At 37.7% G+C, this 15,333-nt stretch overlaps 2 protein-coding genes across 4 annotated transcripts in view; one reads left to right on the plus strand and one right to left on the minus strand.

Annotated features, from left to right (window-relative positions):
- LOC101168873 overlaps nt 1-1,501 on the plus strand; it is a 2,779-nt gene extending 1,278 nt beyond the window's left edge. The window contains exon 2 of the mRNA XM_023958541.1: nt 463-1,501. Within this exon, the coding sequence (XP_023814309.1) occupies nt 512-1,369 (858 nt within the window). The 5' untranslated portion in view covers nt 463-511 and the 3' untranslated portion in view covers nt 1,370-1,501. The remainder of the gene's footprint in view (nt 1-462) is intronic.
- mctp1 (multiple C2 and transmembrane domain containing 1) overlaps nt 1-13,506 on the minus strand; it is a 142,574-nt gene extending 129,068 nt beyond the window's left edge. For all 3 annotated transcript variants that reach the window (XM_020706013.2, XM_004072648.4, XM_020706012.2), the window contains exon 1: nt 12,848-13,506. In XM_020706013.2, coding sequence (XP_020561672.1) covers nt 12,848-13,384 — 537 coding nt within the window. In that variant the 5' untranslated portion in view covers nt 13,385-13,506. The remainder of the gene's footprint in view (nt 1-12,847) is intronic.
- Nucleotides 13,507-15,333: the final 1,827 nt, after the last annotated feature.

Below are 15,333 nucleotides of genomic sequence, written 5' to 3' on the forward strand. Positions count from 1 at the left end.
TGAAAAGAAAAGAAAACCACTTTTGTCTATGAGTATTAAGACGGAAATAGAAAATAAACGTACAAACCTTCACAGTAATGAATAAAATTTGGGGTCTGTTGGATCACAAATTTTAAAAATTGGTTGTGAGGATTTAAAACATCAAATCACATCAAGCAAAAATAGATTTAAAAATATTTTGCACGTTTTTTACTTACCTTTGTAAATCTGTACCCACAGTAATCTATTTTTAGCACCAAAACAATAGATCATTTACTACATCCAGATTTAAACTATGGGTTTATTGAGGTAAATCCTTAAAAAACTTCAAAGGAAGTTTATTTCATATTCAAATACTACTTTTATAACATAGTTTAGTCAAAGTGTGTTCTGCTAATGGATCATTCTTGGTTTTAATTAGAAATTTAATTTTACTTATCTTCAGTCATGGACTTTTCATGTGGCTTTGATCTGTATTCTCAGGACCAAACAGCATTTAGGAGGTTCTGGTTTGTGTTGATCGTCAAGAAGAATGGTGAACAAAGAATTTGAGGAGCAATTCTCAGAAATGACTGCCGCAATTCTTCTGATGCCCAAGGAGCTAAAAAAGGAGATGGCAGCTGAGTTTAGAGAGCAGCTGAAAGAAGTGAAAGAAAGTCTCCAGCATGACATGCTGCTCATGGAGAAGAGGCTGGCAGACATATGTCTGCTGAAAAAAAAGCATGACTGCATGGAGACCACCAATGCAGAAGATGATGAACCGACTCTGAGCGGTAGCTCATCGGAAACGGAAGATGAGACCAACCAAATACTCAAGAAATTAACACACCATCAGACTGATTATTTCTTAAAGCTTTCCTTTGATGCTTACAGTGGTAGTGACTCCAGTGACTGTGAAAACTGGGATGAACAGGACAAACAGGTCCCCAGTGGGACTCTTGACGGCTTTCAGGCTGCAAGTGGGACTAAGAAAAACAGCTGTTCATCCTTTGATTCTGTGGAGTATGAAACCAGCCTAATGAAGGAATATACAGAAGAAAAGAACAAGAGGAGCCCATCCAACAGAATATTCATGACCAATATTCCAAAAAGCACAGGGGAAGGAGTTGATGCCAGCAACATAAAAGACACCGAGGCTTTGCTGATGGAGGCACAGTGGAAGAAATGGATGGATCAGCAGGAATTCAAAGGAAGCTTTCCGAAAGTCAAAAGACGTGAAAAAAGGAATACTCGAGACCAGAAAGGGTCAGCTGACAATGAATTAAAGAAAGAAACAAAGCAAAGTTCGGCAGCTGGACAGGAGAGGAGCGTGAAGAAAATAAGGAGAAAGCTCTGTAACTTTTTTGATTTTCAAACATCTTATAAGTGGCAGAAACTAGAAGAGGACTGAGACTCAAATTTGCAAACTTTAAGTTTTCTTGATACTTTATAAAATGTAAAACTTTGTTTGAGACATTTAAATCAGAAACAAGTTTTTCTTTGCTTGATGTTTGTTTTTAAGGAAATAAAGTACAAAACTGTGCTTTGTGTTTTCCCCCAAATAAGTTCCTACTCCCTTCTGTCTTTCTTCAGAAAAGTTGTGAGGAAGCTGAGAATTTCTTTTTATTATTATTACTCACATGAGAGATCTAGGAGGGAAAACAATCTCACGACAAATTGAGGTTTCCAGATACCTCCATCCATCTGCCTCCATCTTCAGAACCAGCTAAATCTTTCAGGGTCACTGGAACCAACCCAGCTGTTGTTGGGTGAAGTCAGAGTCACACACACAAAGAGACAATTTAGAGACACCAATTAACCCTTGAAGAAAGCTTTTGGACTGTGGAAGGAAGCCCCAGTGATTGAGAAATCCCACACATGCACAGGGAGAAGATACAAACTGCACACAACCAGGGCCTTCTTGCTGGGAGGCCTGGGTGCTAACCACTGTGCCACTGTGCCGCCCTTCCCAACATGTAAATAATTGTTTTCATCTTTACTACCCTTTGTTATTAAAGCAACGGAAATTCATCGGAACTTTCGAAAATGACAAAATTAGGAACTAGAATCTTCCCTTGCCAGGTTTGTCAATTTTTCTTTTGTCAGATTTTAGAAATGTAGTAAATTTACTTTGATAAATATTGTATTTACTTGACTATTCATGTGTAGTATATAAATCAGTTACATTCATTTTGTCCTTCTGTTTTACACTTACAAAGTTTTCAATAGATTACTTTAGTCAACAAAGAAAGAATGACCACCCTGCGATCGCTGTTGTAAATACAAACATTTCCCTTAACAAAAGCCATGATAAAACGAAAAACCTACCTGCGTTTTTTTACCCTTTAGCAACACACTGTTGCAGAATCAAGATTAGAGTCAACTGTAAATTTAAATGTCACTTCAGAAACATTTAAGGAACTGAAATTAAAACAAAGAAAACTCAGAAATTAATATTTTTTAACACTTGTTTTTGTAAGCCTGTACAATAAGAGGTTGTATTTTAGTAAACAACTGAATCAAGTCCAGTTATTTAACTGGTTATTTAGCTGGTTAGCACAAAGTTTATTAGGGTGTCATTTTCTGATCTCTGTGGGAATCCATATCAGTTATGCTCCAGTAGGTGGCACTAAGTTACTTCTGGGATGCATCAAGGAAAATCACTGACAAAAAAATTTCTAATAATGGAAACTGCCAGTTTTCTCTGTCAGTTCAGAAAAACTGCAATTATTTCACAAATATCTGTTGTCTCACAGTGTGGTTTAAGAACTTCCACACCTATTGAAATGCAGAGATTCTGTTGAGCTCTTAGAATAATGCTGTTTATGTTCTCTTTGGTCTATCTCCTTTGCCGTAAGTTACAGCATATGTTGAGAGACACAGCTTTTAAGAAAAATAAGGTTTGGACAATGTGTGGTTCATTAATAGTCGACTATAGACAGCATTCGCCCAAGTCAGAAAAAACATCTAATGTATTCTATAATAACTGAAGATGTGTTGACTCATATCCTATGTCACGTGGGAGTTTTGTCACAAAAAAACAGCAAAGGCAGAAAAAATAACCAAAACTCAGTCTCTGAAAGATGAAATCCTTTTTCCAGTCTACATCCAGCAAGACAAAACCCTAAATCTCTCTTTCAAACGGGACAGATCAGTAGTCTTTTTTTTCCGTCACTTTAGTCACTTTCATTATTATCTGATTCAAACCTGCAACATGCTTTAAAAAACAAAGAGATTTTGTAATTTCCCACAAGTGTTTCAAACAAGTGTTTCAAACAGCATCAACAATGATGACTGTTTGCCACAGACCAGGATGGCAATGTTACAAAATCTGCTGGGATTTTCTCCCAACAGGTAAGAGACTGTAAACACTATCATCTGTCTGCCCCTCCATTGCAGTTTTGTCTGTTTTTAATCTTCACCATGCTGGACGAAAATAAATGACTGAACATTATGAAAGAAATTAAAAATTAATGATTGGTATTTAAATATTAGGGCTGTAACTTAATTGATGAACTGATTTATATTCCAAAAATAGAACTATTATAATAGATGATAAATAATGGAAAACACTATTTGGATTGAGACACGGTAGATTTATTTAACTATAATGCAAAAACAGCCAAGTCACAGCGGACTACAAACGTGATGACAGCAAAAAAGGATCAAACCATCATTACAGTCCAATGGAAATAATTTGAATTCTGCAAAGACATGTGAACATACAGTTTGATAGAGTGTTCTAATAATGTTCTGTTTGTATTATTTTCATGTGGAAAAACAACAGTGAGATGAACTTTATGAAACTAAAATGTTAATGGATTTGCCATTAATTGATTGATTATAACTGATTATCTTGTAAGAAATACAAAGAATCTGGAAAACTTCTCCTGCACTGTTCAGTAAACATGTATTTCTCTCTTAGTCACATGATTTGAATTTTTAGTTAAAAATATGCTGGATCAATTTTAGGTCAATGAATCAAAACATTCAAAATGAACTAATATCGACTTTAAATTGGAACGACAACCACAAATTATGATATAAATCAAATCATTGAGATGAATCGTTAGACCTATTTTAAACATTTACTTTATAATAATAATATAATCCTGTTTTTATTCATTCTGACTGTGCTGTTTATTATTCAATAACATGAGAGCTCATATGACTACAGAGAGTTTAAAAGATCCAAAAAGCTTTCTGTAAAGAACCCCAATTATCCAGAGAACCTTGGGAAAATTGTCCTGAGAAATAAGAACCTTCACAGAGATCCTTAACCTTCGTCTCAGTAAATAATGACAGTGCCTAGACTATGATATGAATGCTCATTTGCACATTTTCAATATCCACTCACCACTAAGGAAGTGGGACCTGCAATGAGTTGCAAATGTTTGATTAGCATGAGGAGCAGGAAAAACATCCTGCAGCTTGCAGCCACAGGTCCACCTGTGTTACATTGTTGTCTTTTTCTCTGCCTGCATTTATCCATCTTTTCATCCTGTGCATCTCTTTTTCTCCCTTAAATTGTTATTGAGGTTACTAAGATTTTTAATAGTGTCAACCTACAAAACTGTAAAATAGCTCTGCTAATTATCTTTAGGTTTCTGCTGAAACCAACCTAACAATAAATAAATCCTGTGTGGCATCTCATTGCAGAATTTCAACTGTAATTTGGAACCCTTTGCTGCACAAATGTTCCCTTCTCACCACTGAGCTATAGTTTTGTCTTACTCAGCCCACCCATGATTGATCGATGAGGGCGGTTGCATTGGAAAGTGAATTATTTGGCTCCATCTGAAGACAGAGCAATTTATACCTCCTCCTTCATTCCACGGGTAAAAAGAAAAGCCTGGTTTGCCTTGTGAATACAGTGAATCACTGCGTGTAAGAAAGATAAAAGGAGTTTATTTTGGGTTATACCATCATTACAAGTCACTTCCCTCAAAATAAAGCAGCCACTTAAAAAGGCAGTCCCCCTTCCTGACATACTCGTATTAAAAGTCCTGATGTGTGTGTATGCAGGCACCTCGTGTGCATTAGCTTGGGAGCAACAGAGTATGTGATGAAATTGGCTGAGATGGTAGAGAACAATGCTGGAGGGAAACACAGAAGCTGGGCAGACTTCTCATCTTGTACCACACAGGCTGTTCTTACAGAAAAGGGATATGTGGGGGATTTGTCCTCCGAAAATGTCAGGGCAGACAGGATCAGAGGAAAGAAGGAGATATGCCAAGGAGACAAATGCAGGTAAAGATATCCCTCAAGGAGAGAGGTGACGATAGAACGGAAAAGGAGATCTAATTTTATTTGGTTCACTGATGTCCCCACTGACACCAACACTACAGGCTCAAATTCTTCTGGCCTAGAAGCTACCATTAGTACTAAAATATACTACAGCTTTACTTTGAATTGTGTATTATGTTATCCAAAAAACATTTGCAGAGAATTGAGTGCGTCCTTATTTATCCATCCATCCATTTTCTGAACACGTTTTATCCCTTACAGGGTCACGAGGCTGCTGGAGCCTATCCCTGAAAGCGGTGTACACTCTTGACAGGTCGCAGCATCCTTAATTATTCAATGCAATATTGTATCATTTGCTTAAGTCCGTGTCACACAGCCAGGACGTACATTTTGCACATATGGCACGGATGAAAATTGGTCATACGTGAATATACGTGGGGAAAACTGTGAAAAGTTTTGGTCTTTACATGAAATAAAACCTGCAATGAACACGTAAATCAACGTAGAACATGAACCGTGCGTGATTATTGCACTGTTTGTGTGCAATTCATTAGTGATTCATCCGTCAATTACGTAGCTTAAACCAGTGTTTTTCAACCAGTGTGCCGCGGCACACTAGTGTGCCGTGGAAAATTGCCCTCATTCACTGATCTCAAAACAATTACCATCTCCAGGAAATCAGCTCTTTGTTCATCCAAACAGGTCCTGATAAAACACTGAGTAGTTAGGAATATAAAATATCATAAAATACTTTTTTCTTTATTTGATTCTATTAAAGACATTTTGATAAGAATGACGGTAACGCGATTTAGCTGCAGCTATAACTGTTTTCTGAAAAGTCCCGCAGCTTTTACTGTCTCCACGACTCCACCAATCATTCTTGAAGGCTTAATCACATGTCATCAGTCTGACCAATCAGAAGTGTTTGAAGTCTTCACTTCCTTGTTCCAATTTAGCTCATAACTTTCTCAGTTCCAACAAAAACACCATCTAAAGCTCGTCTTTAGCGGTGTAGCTTTCCACAGAATCCGGTATCACACCGTAGAACAAGTGAACAAAACCATGAAGCTCAGAGACGCTAGTCTTTCTGCCGTTTTTTCTCAGTTTTCGCACTACATCTCCCATGATGCAATGGCTTGAAAGGGACAGCGCCTCAGCGTACAATGAGTCGTCCTTGTTACACGTCTTGAAAACACAACGAACATACAGTTTGTATGTAACTTAACTTTTATTACATCTTTTAGAAAAACATCTGCAACTTCCTGCTTTTTCTGCCACAATTATCGCAAAAATGCACGTCAGATTGCCGGGGGGGGGGGGCTGTAGATCAATACAGACTATGAGTTTCTGCTTTTTTTTTTTTTTTTTGGGACGCTGGTGTGCCGCGGGATTTTTGTCAAGGTTAAAGTGTGCCGTGGCTCAAAAAAGGTTGAAAAACACTGGCTTAAACATGATATGGCCGTCGTAAACACAATATAAAAGTTACAGTACATCGATGGTACATGCATAAAAAGTCCATTAGACATACATGAAACGGTCGTGGAAAGCCACAAATTTCAGATGCGTCTTACAAAAATCATGCACAATTATATAAGATTTACATAATAATTGTGTATAAACTACATAAAATATGTGTAAACTGCATAATTCTAAACTGAAAATTTTGAACTGCTCAAAACCGAATTTGTTCAAAAACCCGTTGGCCAATACCCTTGACGGACACTTACGAATTACGTATATCAGGCATGTATCACGAAAGACCGAAATTACATACGTTGAAAATGCGCAAAACTATTTACCTCCAAATTAGAACACCTGATAAACAGCAATGTCTTCCAGAGCTTTAACAAGTAGAGAAGCTGAACCAAAAAGCAGGAGAGCTGCTACTCAGAAAGACAGTGTGATTCTCTGTCTTCCACATGCTAAAAACATAGTTTACACTCAAAGGCAGTGAATGTCAGGATATGTGGTGGTGGACCCAAAAAGAAGGAGACTGGGTTTGTCCCAAGAACTTTGAACTTTAAATATGGCAGAAATAATTAACATTTAGCAGAGTGAACTTGTGACTCATAAGAGAAAAATAGGGGTGTTACAAAAGTTGGCCAAACAGAAAACAATGAAGTCAAAGTCCCATTTCAATCATCTTGAGCTCCAGTGTTCCCAGTGGTCTTTTAATTATGATTATGCCGTTTTCTAGGACATAGTTCCTGCAGAGCGGCAGTAGTTCATTAGAGATTCGCCTCTGAGTTGTGGGCAGGACTGTAGGCGTATAGCTTGTCCCCTTCCCATCGTCCATCTGTTTACTCTTTCTCCCACTAGTTTGCAGTCCCTCACAACCCCAACCTAACATTACTGTTACAACAAAAATGGTCAGCAATACTGGAGCTATCCAGTTGTACAGTTTTGAACCAGATGCCAGCTCAGATGAGGATAACAAAGATGTTCATGGATCTATTTGTCTACAGATGGATGCATCAGACTGGAGCGGAGCAGGGAGCCTGGGGCTTGCCGTAGTAGCTTCCAGGTCATCCTTACAAGCTTTTTAAAACTGCATTTTTTGTCTGCTCCTGATTCATTACAATTTGAATAAAGAAATACTCCGAAATGCAATTTAATTCTTAATTTTCTTTATATATATATACTGTATATATGATGGGGGATATATATATATATATATATTATATATATATATATATATATATATATATATATATATATATATATATATATCCCCCATCATCAGAAAAATGCTACAAGAACATGTTGAAAACACCAAAACACATTTTTCATCAGAATGGGCCATTAAGAAAACTAACTGTAATTGATACAGACAGAAAAAGCTGAGTGACTGAAAGCCTGGATCAGGTATGCAGTTATAAGGGGGGAAACAGAACACAACAAAAGAAAATTTCGCCAAAAAAGGTACTGATTCTCACAGAAAAGACAAACAATCTGAATTTCATACATAACTATAAATTCAGTTGTACTCTGTTTTCAGTCTGTAGTTCAACCATATGGCCTGAGGAGGTTCAGAGGAGAATGAGCTTGTCCAGAAGCAGATTGATGTCGTCACACACTGGTGCATCCCTTCCAAACATTACAGTTCATCATATGTGAGAGACTGCTAGAACAGAAATCCCACTGCTTGCATTTTACATGGAATTTATTGGACTGAATAGCATCTCTGACAGGATAACCTACTTTGCAATGTGCTGAATGATTAAACCTTAAGATGCTCCGTTTGAGCTAAACGAGATCATGAACAGAGAAAAGAGACTGTCCCTCCGTTCTTTACCATCAAAACATCTAACAAATTTGTGGCCAGTGGAACAGCAACATTTAAACCCACATCGGATTAATGGATGTCCAGTTATTTAATGGCTGCAAAACCTTAGACAAAGTAAAGAAAATTCAGATTATGCCTGAATTTATTTATGTTCTCTTTACAATTTCTGCTTTAAATGTATAACCTCATGCTTTATGTAGCTTTTCACAAAGACAGTTCTTAAAATATCAATTTAAAAAAAACATTTATTCATTATAAATATAACAATTGTTTGTCTAGTCCCACAAACAATTGTTCTTTGCCAAATATGGTACCATTTAAAGAGAAAGAAAAGATTAGTTACTAATACACCATTTTCCAACAAAGAACTCATTTTGTTATCAGAAGCCTTTTTGTGGGAGTGTTTAAATGAAAGTATTACAATAGATCAACTTCAATTATCTGAGAAAAGTTTGTCCTACAGTTCTCCTATAATTAGCAGGTTCTGCACTTTCTTTTATTTTATATTTCCTCCCAACATGACTTAGCTTTGAAAATACATTTATCCAAACTGAACAAGAGCTACAAGATCAAGCCCACATAGCAGGACACAACATCGTACCTCTGCACTCTTTTTAAAGTACGAATTCAATTACAGCTACAAGACAAATATATTGAGACCTTCAATTATCTCTAATTTCTGCTCAATCTCAAAGTTGGGAAACTTTCATTCCCACTTTATGAACTATGTGCTCACAGTGACAGGAATCTTTTCAATATTTCCTGTATTTGCTTACTGAAGCTACCACTAAATAGGTTTGAGGGGGTTTGAACCTATACTTCTACAATAAAAATAGTTTTTTTGTTGTTTTTTTTACACACAAAGATCATTCCTGTATGTGGAGAAACCAATCTTGAATTGTAGTAAGTTTTTTTAGAGGTTTATTTTGTTGTTTGTTTATTACTTAACTTCTATGCGTTTCCACCAACAGTTGTCTTTTACAAACTATTTGAAAATGCCACCAAGTTAAAATGGCAGCAGGTGATCTGTACTGGATACATTCTGCTCCTGTACAACTCATATATGTCAGACTAAACTCGTAGCAATTCACATGAGAGTCATGCAAAATCAATAAACTAAATACTATGTTATTATACCGTCAATAATTATCATTTAAAACTGTAGAAAATTAGTAGCAAACTTAGAAATACCAAAATAGAAAACATTTATAACACTCCAATTTGTATCAATTTATACAGAATCTATCTGTACATTTTTAATTAAATTAACTTCTATTTTAATTTGGATGCGCAGTAAGTATTTTTGTGCACTGACTCAGCAGAAAACACACGATTTATTAGCAATTCTTAGTAGTTGCAGAATCAAGACAGCCTGCTTCCATGATAACGCTGCTTCAAATTACTTAAGATTAAAACCTTTTTTTTTTTATAAATGAGACAGAGGTTTCTTAGTTAAAGATATACAGAAAAAGCCAACTAAATCAGAGCTTACATTATCTACGTGTTATGTCATTCTTTCATTTGGTTAGTTATAGTTTTAGTTAAGGAGTTGTTTTTGGATGTTAAAAGGGATTATTTATTTATTTAGTTAGTTCTACTGTAAATTCTTCCTGTCATATTTCTCCACTTCCAACACAACTGTAAGCCATTTCCTTGAGCAGAATCATTAATGAAATTGATTCCAGAACTTGGACAAAAGTCCACACCATCACTGACTTTTAAATCAAATGGTAAACTCTCTATTTTTCAAATCCTTATATTACCTAATTTCTTTAATGAGATTAAGGTAAAATTATAGAGGCATAATACAGATCAGCGGCATTATAATCAAATATTTTTCTTTTTTTTTAGAGTTTGAACAATGAAAAATTAAGTTTTATATACTCTGCGTTTAAAGGAAATGCTTGCCTGAGTTGTCTTTTGTGTATATTTTTACCAAACCTACAGTGTGTTATATACTGCATGTTATAAATAGTGCAATATTTGCTGTTTTTTAGTAGTTTTACAGGTTTTCCATGATTAAATTCACTAAAGGTTTAAAATCAAATAACCAATAAAAAAGTTTTAGTAAGGCATCAAGAGGAAAAATGCTTATGATGGCAAAAAGCTCAAGTTAAGGTTGGCATCTATCCATATAATGCAACTGTGTGATATAACAGACCAGATCTGCTGATATACCTTTTCATCTGCACTTAGAGACTTTGCAAAGTTTTACCAGCTTCTGCTTAGCACATGTTAAATCACCTGAGACAGAAGTCTGAATGGGGCTCAAAAGATTGGATCAATTTAATTAAAAATAAATTCAGCAGTATATACCATAAAAAAGCTCCAGTGAAGTTTCTCTTTGAAGTTCTAGCAGTCTCTCACAAAGAACAACTTTAATATGGTAAAAATCGTTCCCATGGTCTTTTAATTATGATTATGCAATTGAATCGGTGAATTCAATAAGGGCCCAAGTCCAAGAGGTTTGTTTTTCCAGGTAATGATTTTAATTGCATAGCTTAAAAGGAGGCTACACCAAATGATTAATACTTTACCCAGATTTAGCATCAGTTCATAGCTTATAAATGCTATAATATGAAGCACCTCACTTTCATGATTTCAGAGGACTAGCAAACTAAAGTCTCTGGACTTGGGCCCTTCTTGAATTAAACAGGGGCGCTGCCATTTTGGAAAACTAGTGCTGCCATCTATGGGATAAAGCTAAACCCATGCAAGAGAGGCCCAAGTCCAGGAATTTGGCCCCTCTTGCACGTAACCCTTAGGCTATCATAGGCACTTTGACATTGGGAGTTGGGTCATCTAGACCCACTAGACAGAGCTCTGAACCTTTTTTCTTCAATGATTTGTGATCTTCACTGGTGTCCATGGATTACATGAAATCTTTCCACCTATATCTATATATATAAGATAGCACAAGGGTTAATGCATTTTAAATGTCAAGCATAGTCAATACATTACAACAGACATGGGATTTTTTTTTGCACTTAATCAGATAGCTTTTCCATTGAAGACCATAAAACATATAAAATCTCTAATTTGAAAAATTGTGGACTTGGGCCCCTATTAAATTCACTGATTCAATTTTTAGGCAAACTTTTAAAAAAGGATTTCATTTTTTAGAATAAGGAAAACCTATGTAATTTTGTTGTGGATGCATCAGAACAGTGTGGAGCAGGGAGCTTGTGGCCTTCAGATATAGCTTTCTATGCACCTACAAGCTTTTTCCAACTGATTTTTTCCGTGTTCTCCTGATTCACAATGATTTAAATAAAGAAATACTAAGTAATGCAATTTTATTCTTCATCCATCCTGAAAAAAATGTCATAAGAACATATTGAAAAAAAACAAAAACAACATTTTCATCAGAGTGGGTCTTAAGCATTGGAATTAACTGAACTAACAGTGTTCAAATGAGTAGGGTCTTTGATGAACCTTTAAAATCCACTTTCTGTGATTACATGACCTGGCCGGATGAGAACATTTCCACAGCAGCATGTTTTGCTGCAAGCAAAGTGAGTAGGAGGATGGCATTAACCTTTGTGCAGTGTTGTGTTATTCCTACCATGACACAGGTGGATAAAGGTGGAGAGGATTTCATGTAATCCATGGACACCAGGGAAGATCAAAAATCATTGAAGAAAAAATGTTCAGCGCACTGTCTAGTGGGGTCTAGATGACCCCACTCCCAATGTTAAAGTGCCCTAGGATAGTACAAGGGTTAAGGTTCATATCATGTCATTTTTTTCCCCCTGCAGGTTGTTTCCTTGAATGTGCCCTTCCAAACAGACCAATTATCTCTTTGATTCTTTTGGAAACCCCTGACTCAGCACTCAGACAATACTCCAGCTGCAGATTGGCTGCAAATATGTGATGCACAATGGCAACTTTTTATGAAAGTGTGATTAAACATTGACCATGCGTTCAGTCACGGTCTCCAGGCAAGGGCACATGACAGATGGACTGTGCAAACTGGAACAGCGATGCTGGTGGCCGTTGAGTGATTGAAGGGAGCTTTTTGGAGTTCTCAATGATGCGAGACATTGTGAAAAGAAAAAACACTGCACATTTTGACCTTGCAGTTTCTTGCCAGTGAGTAGTGGTTGTAGCAGTTTTAGCCATCTGATAACTGAATCCTAAGCTTCATGAGAAAAAGTGAAGAAACCTCTAGGCTGGAATACCGTTCAGATGTCCCACTGACTGTCACACGACGCTGCAGCCTGACGTGAAACTTGTCCCCTAACCAAAAATACTAATCAAAGGAGTCTTGTCCACGGGGTTGTGTTACGATTATAATGTGTGACGTGCTCTTACTGTTTCAGCTGTCAGATGTGTCTGATGCTGCTCTTTACTCACAGAATCGCTTGCGTTTTTACGCAGCTGCTCCTCTTCTGACATCCCGGTGATCGGATCCATCACCAGCTTCTCAAAGCACGCCGACTCGAGAGAGGAGCTTTTCTGTTGGTGCAGCATCAGCTGGAACACGGGGAGTTTGGGGCTCCCGTGGGCCGTTAGCTCCGGTTTGCTCCCGGCGGCTCCAGACGCAGTGCCCAGAGTCTGTGTCAGAGGCTGACCGTCCGAGTTCAGCATCCCATCACCTGCGGGGCTTCCCACGCATGTATCCCCTTCAAATAGTGCAGGAGTGGAGCAGCGAAGGTTCGGCTGGGACGACGAAAAGACCCGGTCCAACGGTTTCTTTTTTCTCTTAAACATCCATAACCCAGATTCCTTTTTACTCCCATCCGCACCTCCAGCACCGCGACGCTCCGAGCCCAGTTTCGGGCTGAGCCATGGTTTGGTCTTCCCTTGGAAATTTTTCCACATTCTCCGCTGGTAGGACAGAGACTCGTGTCCCCGACTGGTTTCGTCTGCTTTGGCTGATTTTTGCTCCATGGTTCCTGTGCAGCAGCCAGCCAGCCTGAGAACCCTCTTCTTTCCGGTGCGCGGATGTCACAGTCGGGTGGCTGATGATGCCTGCGTGCCCCCCTTCTGATGATCCGCTTAGAGCGCCAAGACGGAGACGCGCAGAGTGATGGTGAAAGGGGGTGTCAATCTTACAAACCACCTTTCAGAAAGCCTACTTGCAGAAGCTGTAAAAACAATTTCTATAAAGAAAATTAAATATTTCTGTCAAAGTTTTAATATACCTCAAATCCAACGTTAACGCAAACTAAAAGGTTTCTGTGGAATTTCCTGAGAAGATCTTTATGCATGGTTTAAAGTCTGCGAGTTAAACTGGAGGAGATAAGTCAAACTTCCCTACCGATTGTTTCATACTCAAATGAATGACGAAATGCGCACCGCGCCTCCCTCTGGCCAACCCCTTCACTTGGCTCTGCATGCAAGATATTGCGTAATAAAAAAAAAGCCTAGTGCCTTGTGGAGACGTGCATGATTCAGCAGTGGCTCCCTTGTCAGCCCCATGTCACTGCGTGAACCACATGTGTTTGTTTGTGCACTCCTGGATTCCATCCTGAAGCCACGTTTTTGATGGAACTTCAGTCGACCTTTCTGAAAGGATGTAAATATTCTTTACATGCATGCTCCTCCACTGCAACCATGTCTGGATGTGTTTTCCCTACCAAATAGGTCAAGCCTGGGTAAGTGTTATCACCCACGTTCAGCAGCCAGCAGGCAGCACTGAGCTGCTTCATCCAGTTGCAGTTCTGCTCTGATGTGCATAATAACTCATTACATCTTCCCCTCTGGCCTTTGTTTCCGTGCTGCCCTGTTCTTCCTTCTTAGTTAACATTGTGCATATTTTCAAATAAACAAAACAAGTAACTAAGCCAGAAATCGGAGGTCATGGAAGGAGCATTTGTATCTGCAGACACAGGGTTGACCAAGTATTTATTTGTAATTTAACTAGATGAAACTGAGAATATGAGGCCAATCTCTGCTGTCAGCTGCCATGAGCTTAACCACTACGCCAGTGTGTAACTCCTAAATCTGCACTCTCAATGCATCAATCTCTTCCCAACTTGGCTTTTTTCTTTCTGTGCCTATTTCATTTAATTAGACACTTTCACTGAAGCTAAAGACTGAGCACACTCTTGTTCAGCCCTAAATTTAATGTTTGAGGTTTCATAAAATGGTGCTCCATATTTACAACATCCCATGAAAGATTGTTTTTCTATTTATGTAAGAAAAATAAAGCTGAAATGCAGCAGTCCATGGAAAACTAAGAACTTGCAGCATTAAACGCACAATACTAAATCTATTAAGCATACACTTTATGTAATGTGACTTACACCTTCTGAGCAGCATGTTTGCAGTACAGGATCATTTTTAAGGACACTTTGACATGCAAAGTGGAGAAGTTAGGTTAAATCGTCTGTGTTGAGAAAGCATTTCCATATTTTAAACCTAAGAGTACATTTTTACTATGTGTTTCTTTAGAGACACCCATGACCCTGAACGCGACAACCCAAGTGTAGAAGATGGAGGGATGGACTTTAAAGGCAATAAAATCTCTTCAGTCAAAGTTGGAGCCTAATTATAGCAACTAACCTTGCTGACTTGTTCCTTCAGTTTTATGTTTTTGTCATCACCCACAGTACAACCTGAACTTCTCCAGCATTTTCTAATCTTCTTGGATCACAGAGTCAGACATAATCACAGGTCCCTTTTTGCAATCCAAGTCAAGTCCTCACAGTTATGATTGAAATAAATATGCTATCGTCACAAACTGTCATTGAACTTCAATTTGCATGGACACAAGAACATGCAGTTTCTGTATTCTCAAGAAAAAAATGTAAACAGAACGTTTCATTTTTTGACCAATTAGCTAAAAATAACAATAAACAAATTGACATTGATCACAAGTCCCAAACCTCACGTCT

The sequence above is a fragment of the Oryzias latipes genome, chromosome 9, assembly GCF_002234675.1.
Source record: "Oryzias latipes chromosome 9, ASM223467v1".
Lineage (NCBI taxonomy): Eukaryota > Metazoa > Chordata > Actinopteri > Beloniformes > Adrianichthyidae > Oryzias > Oryzias latipes.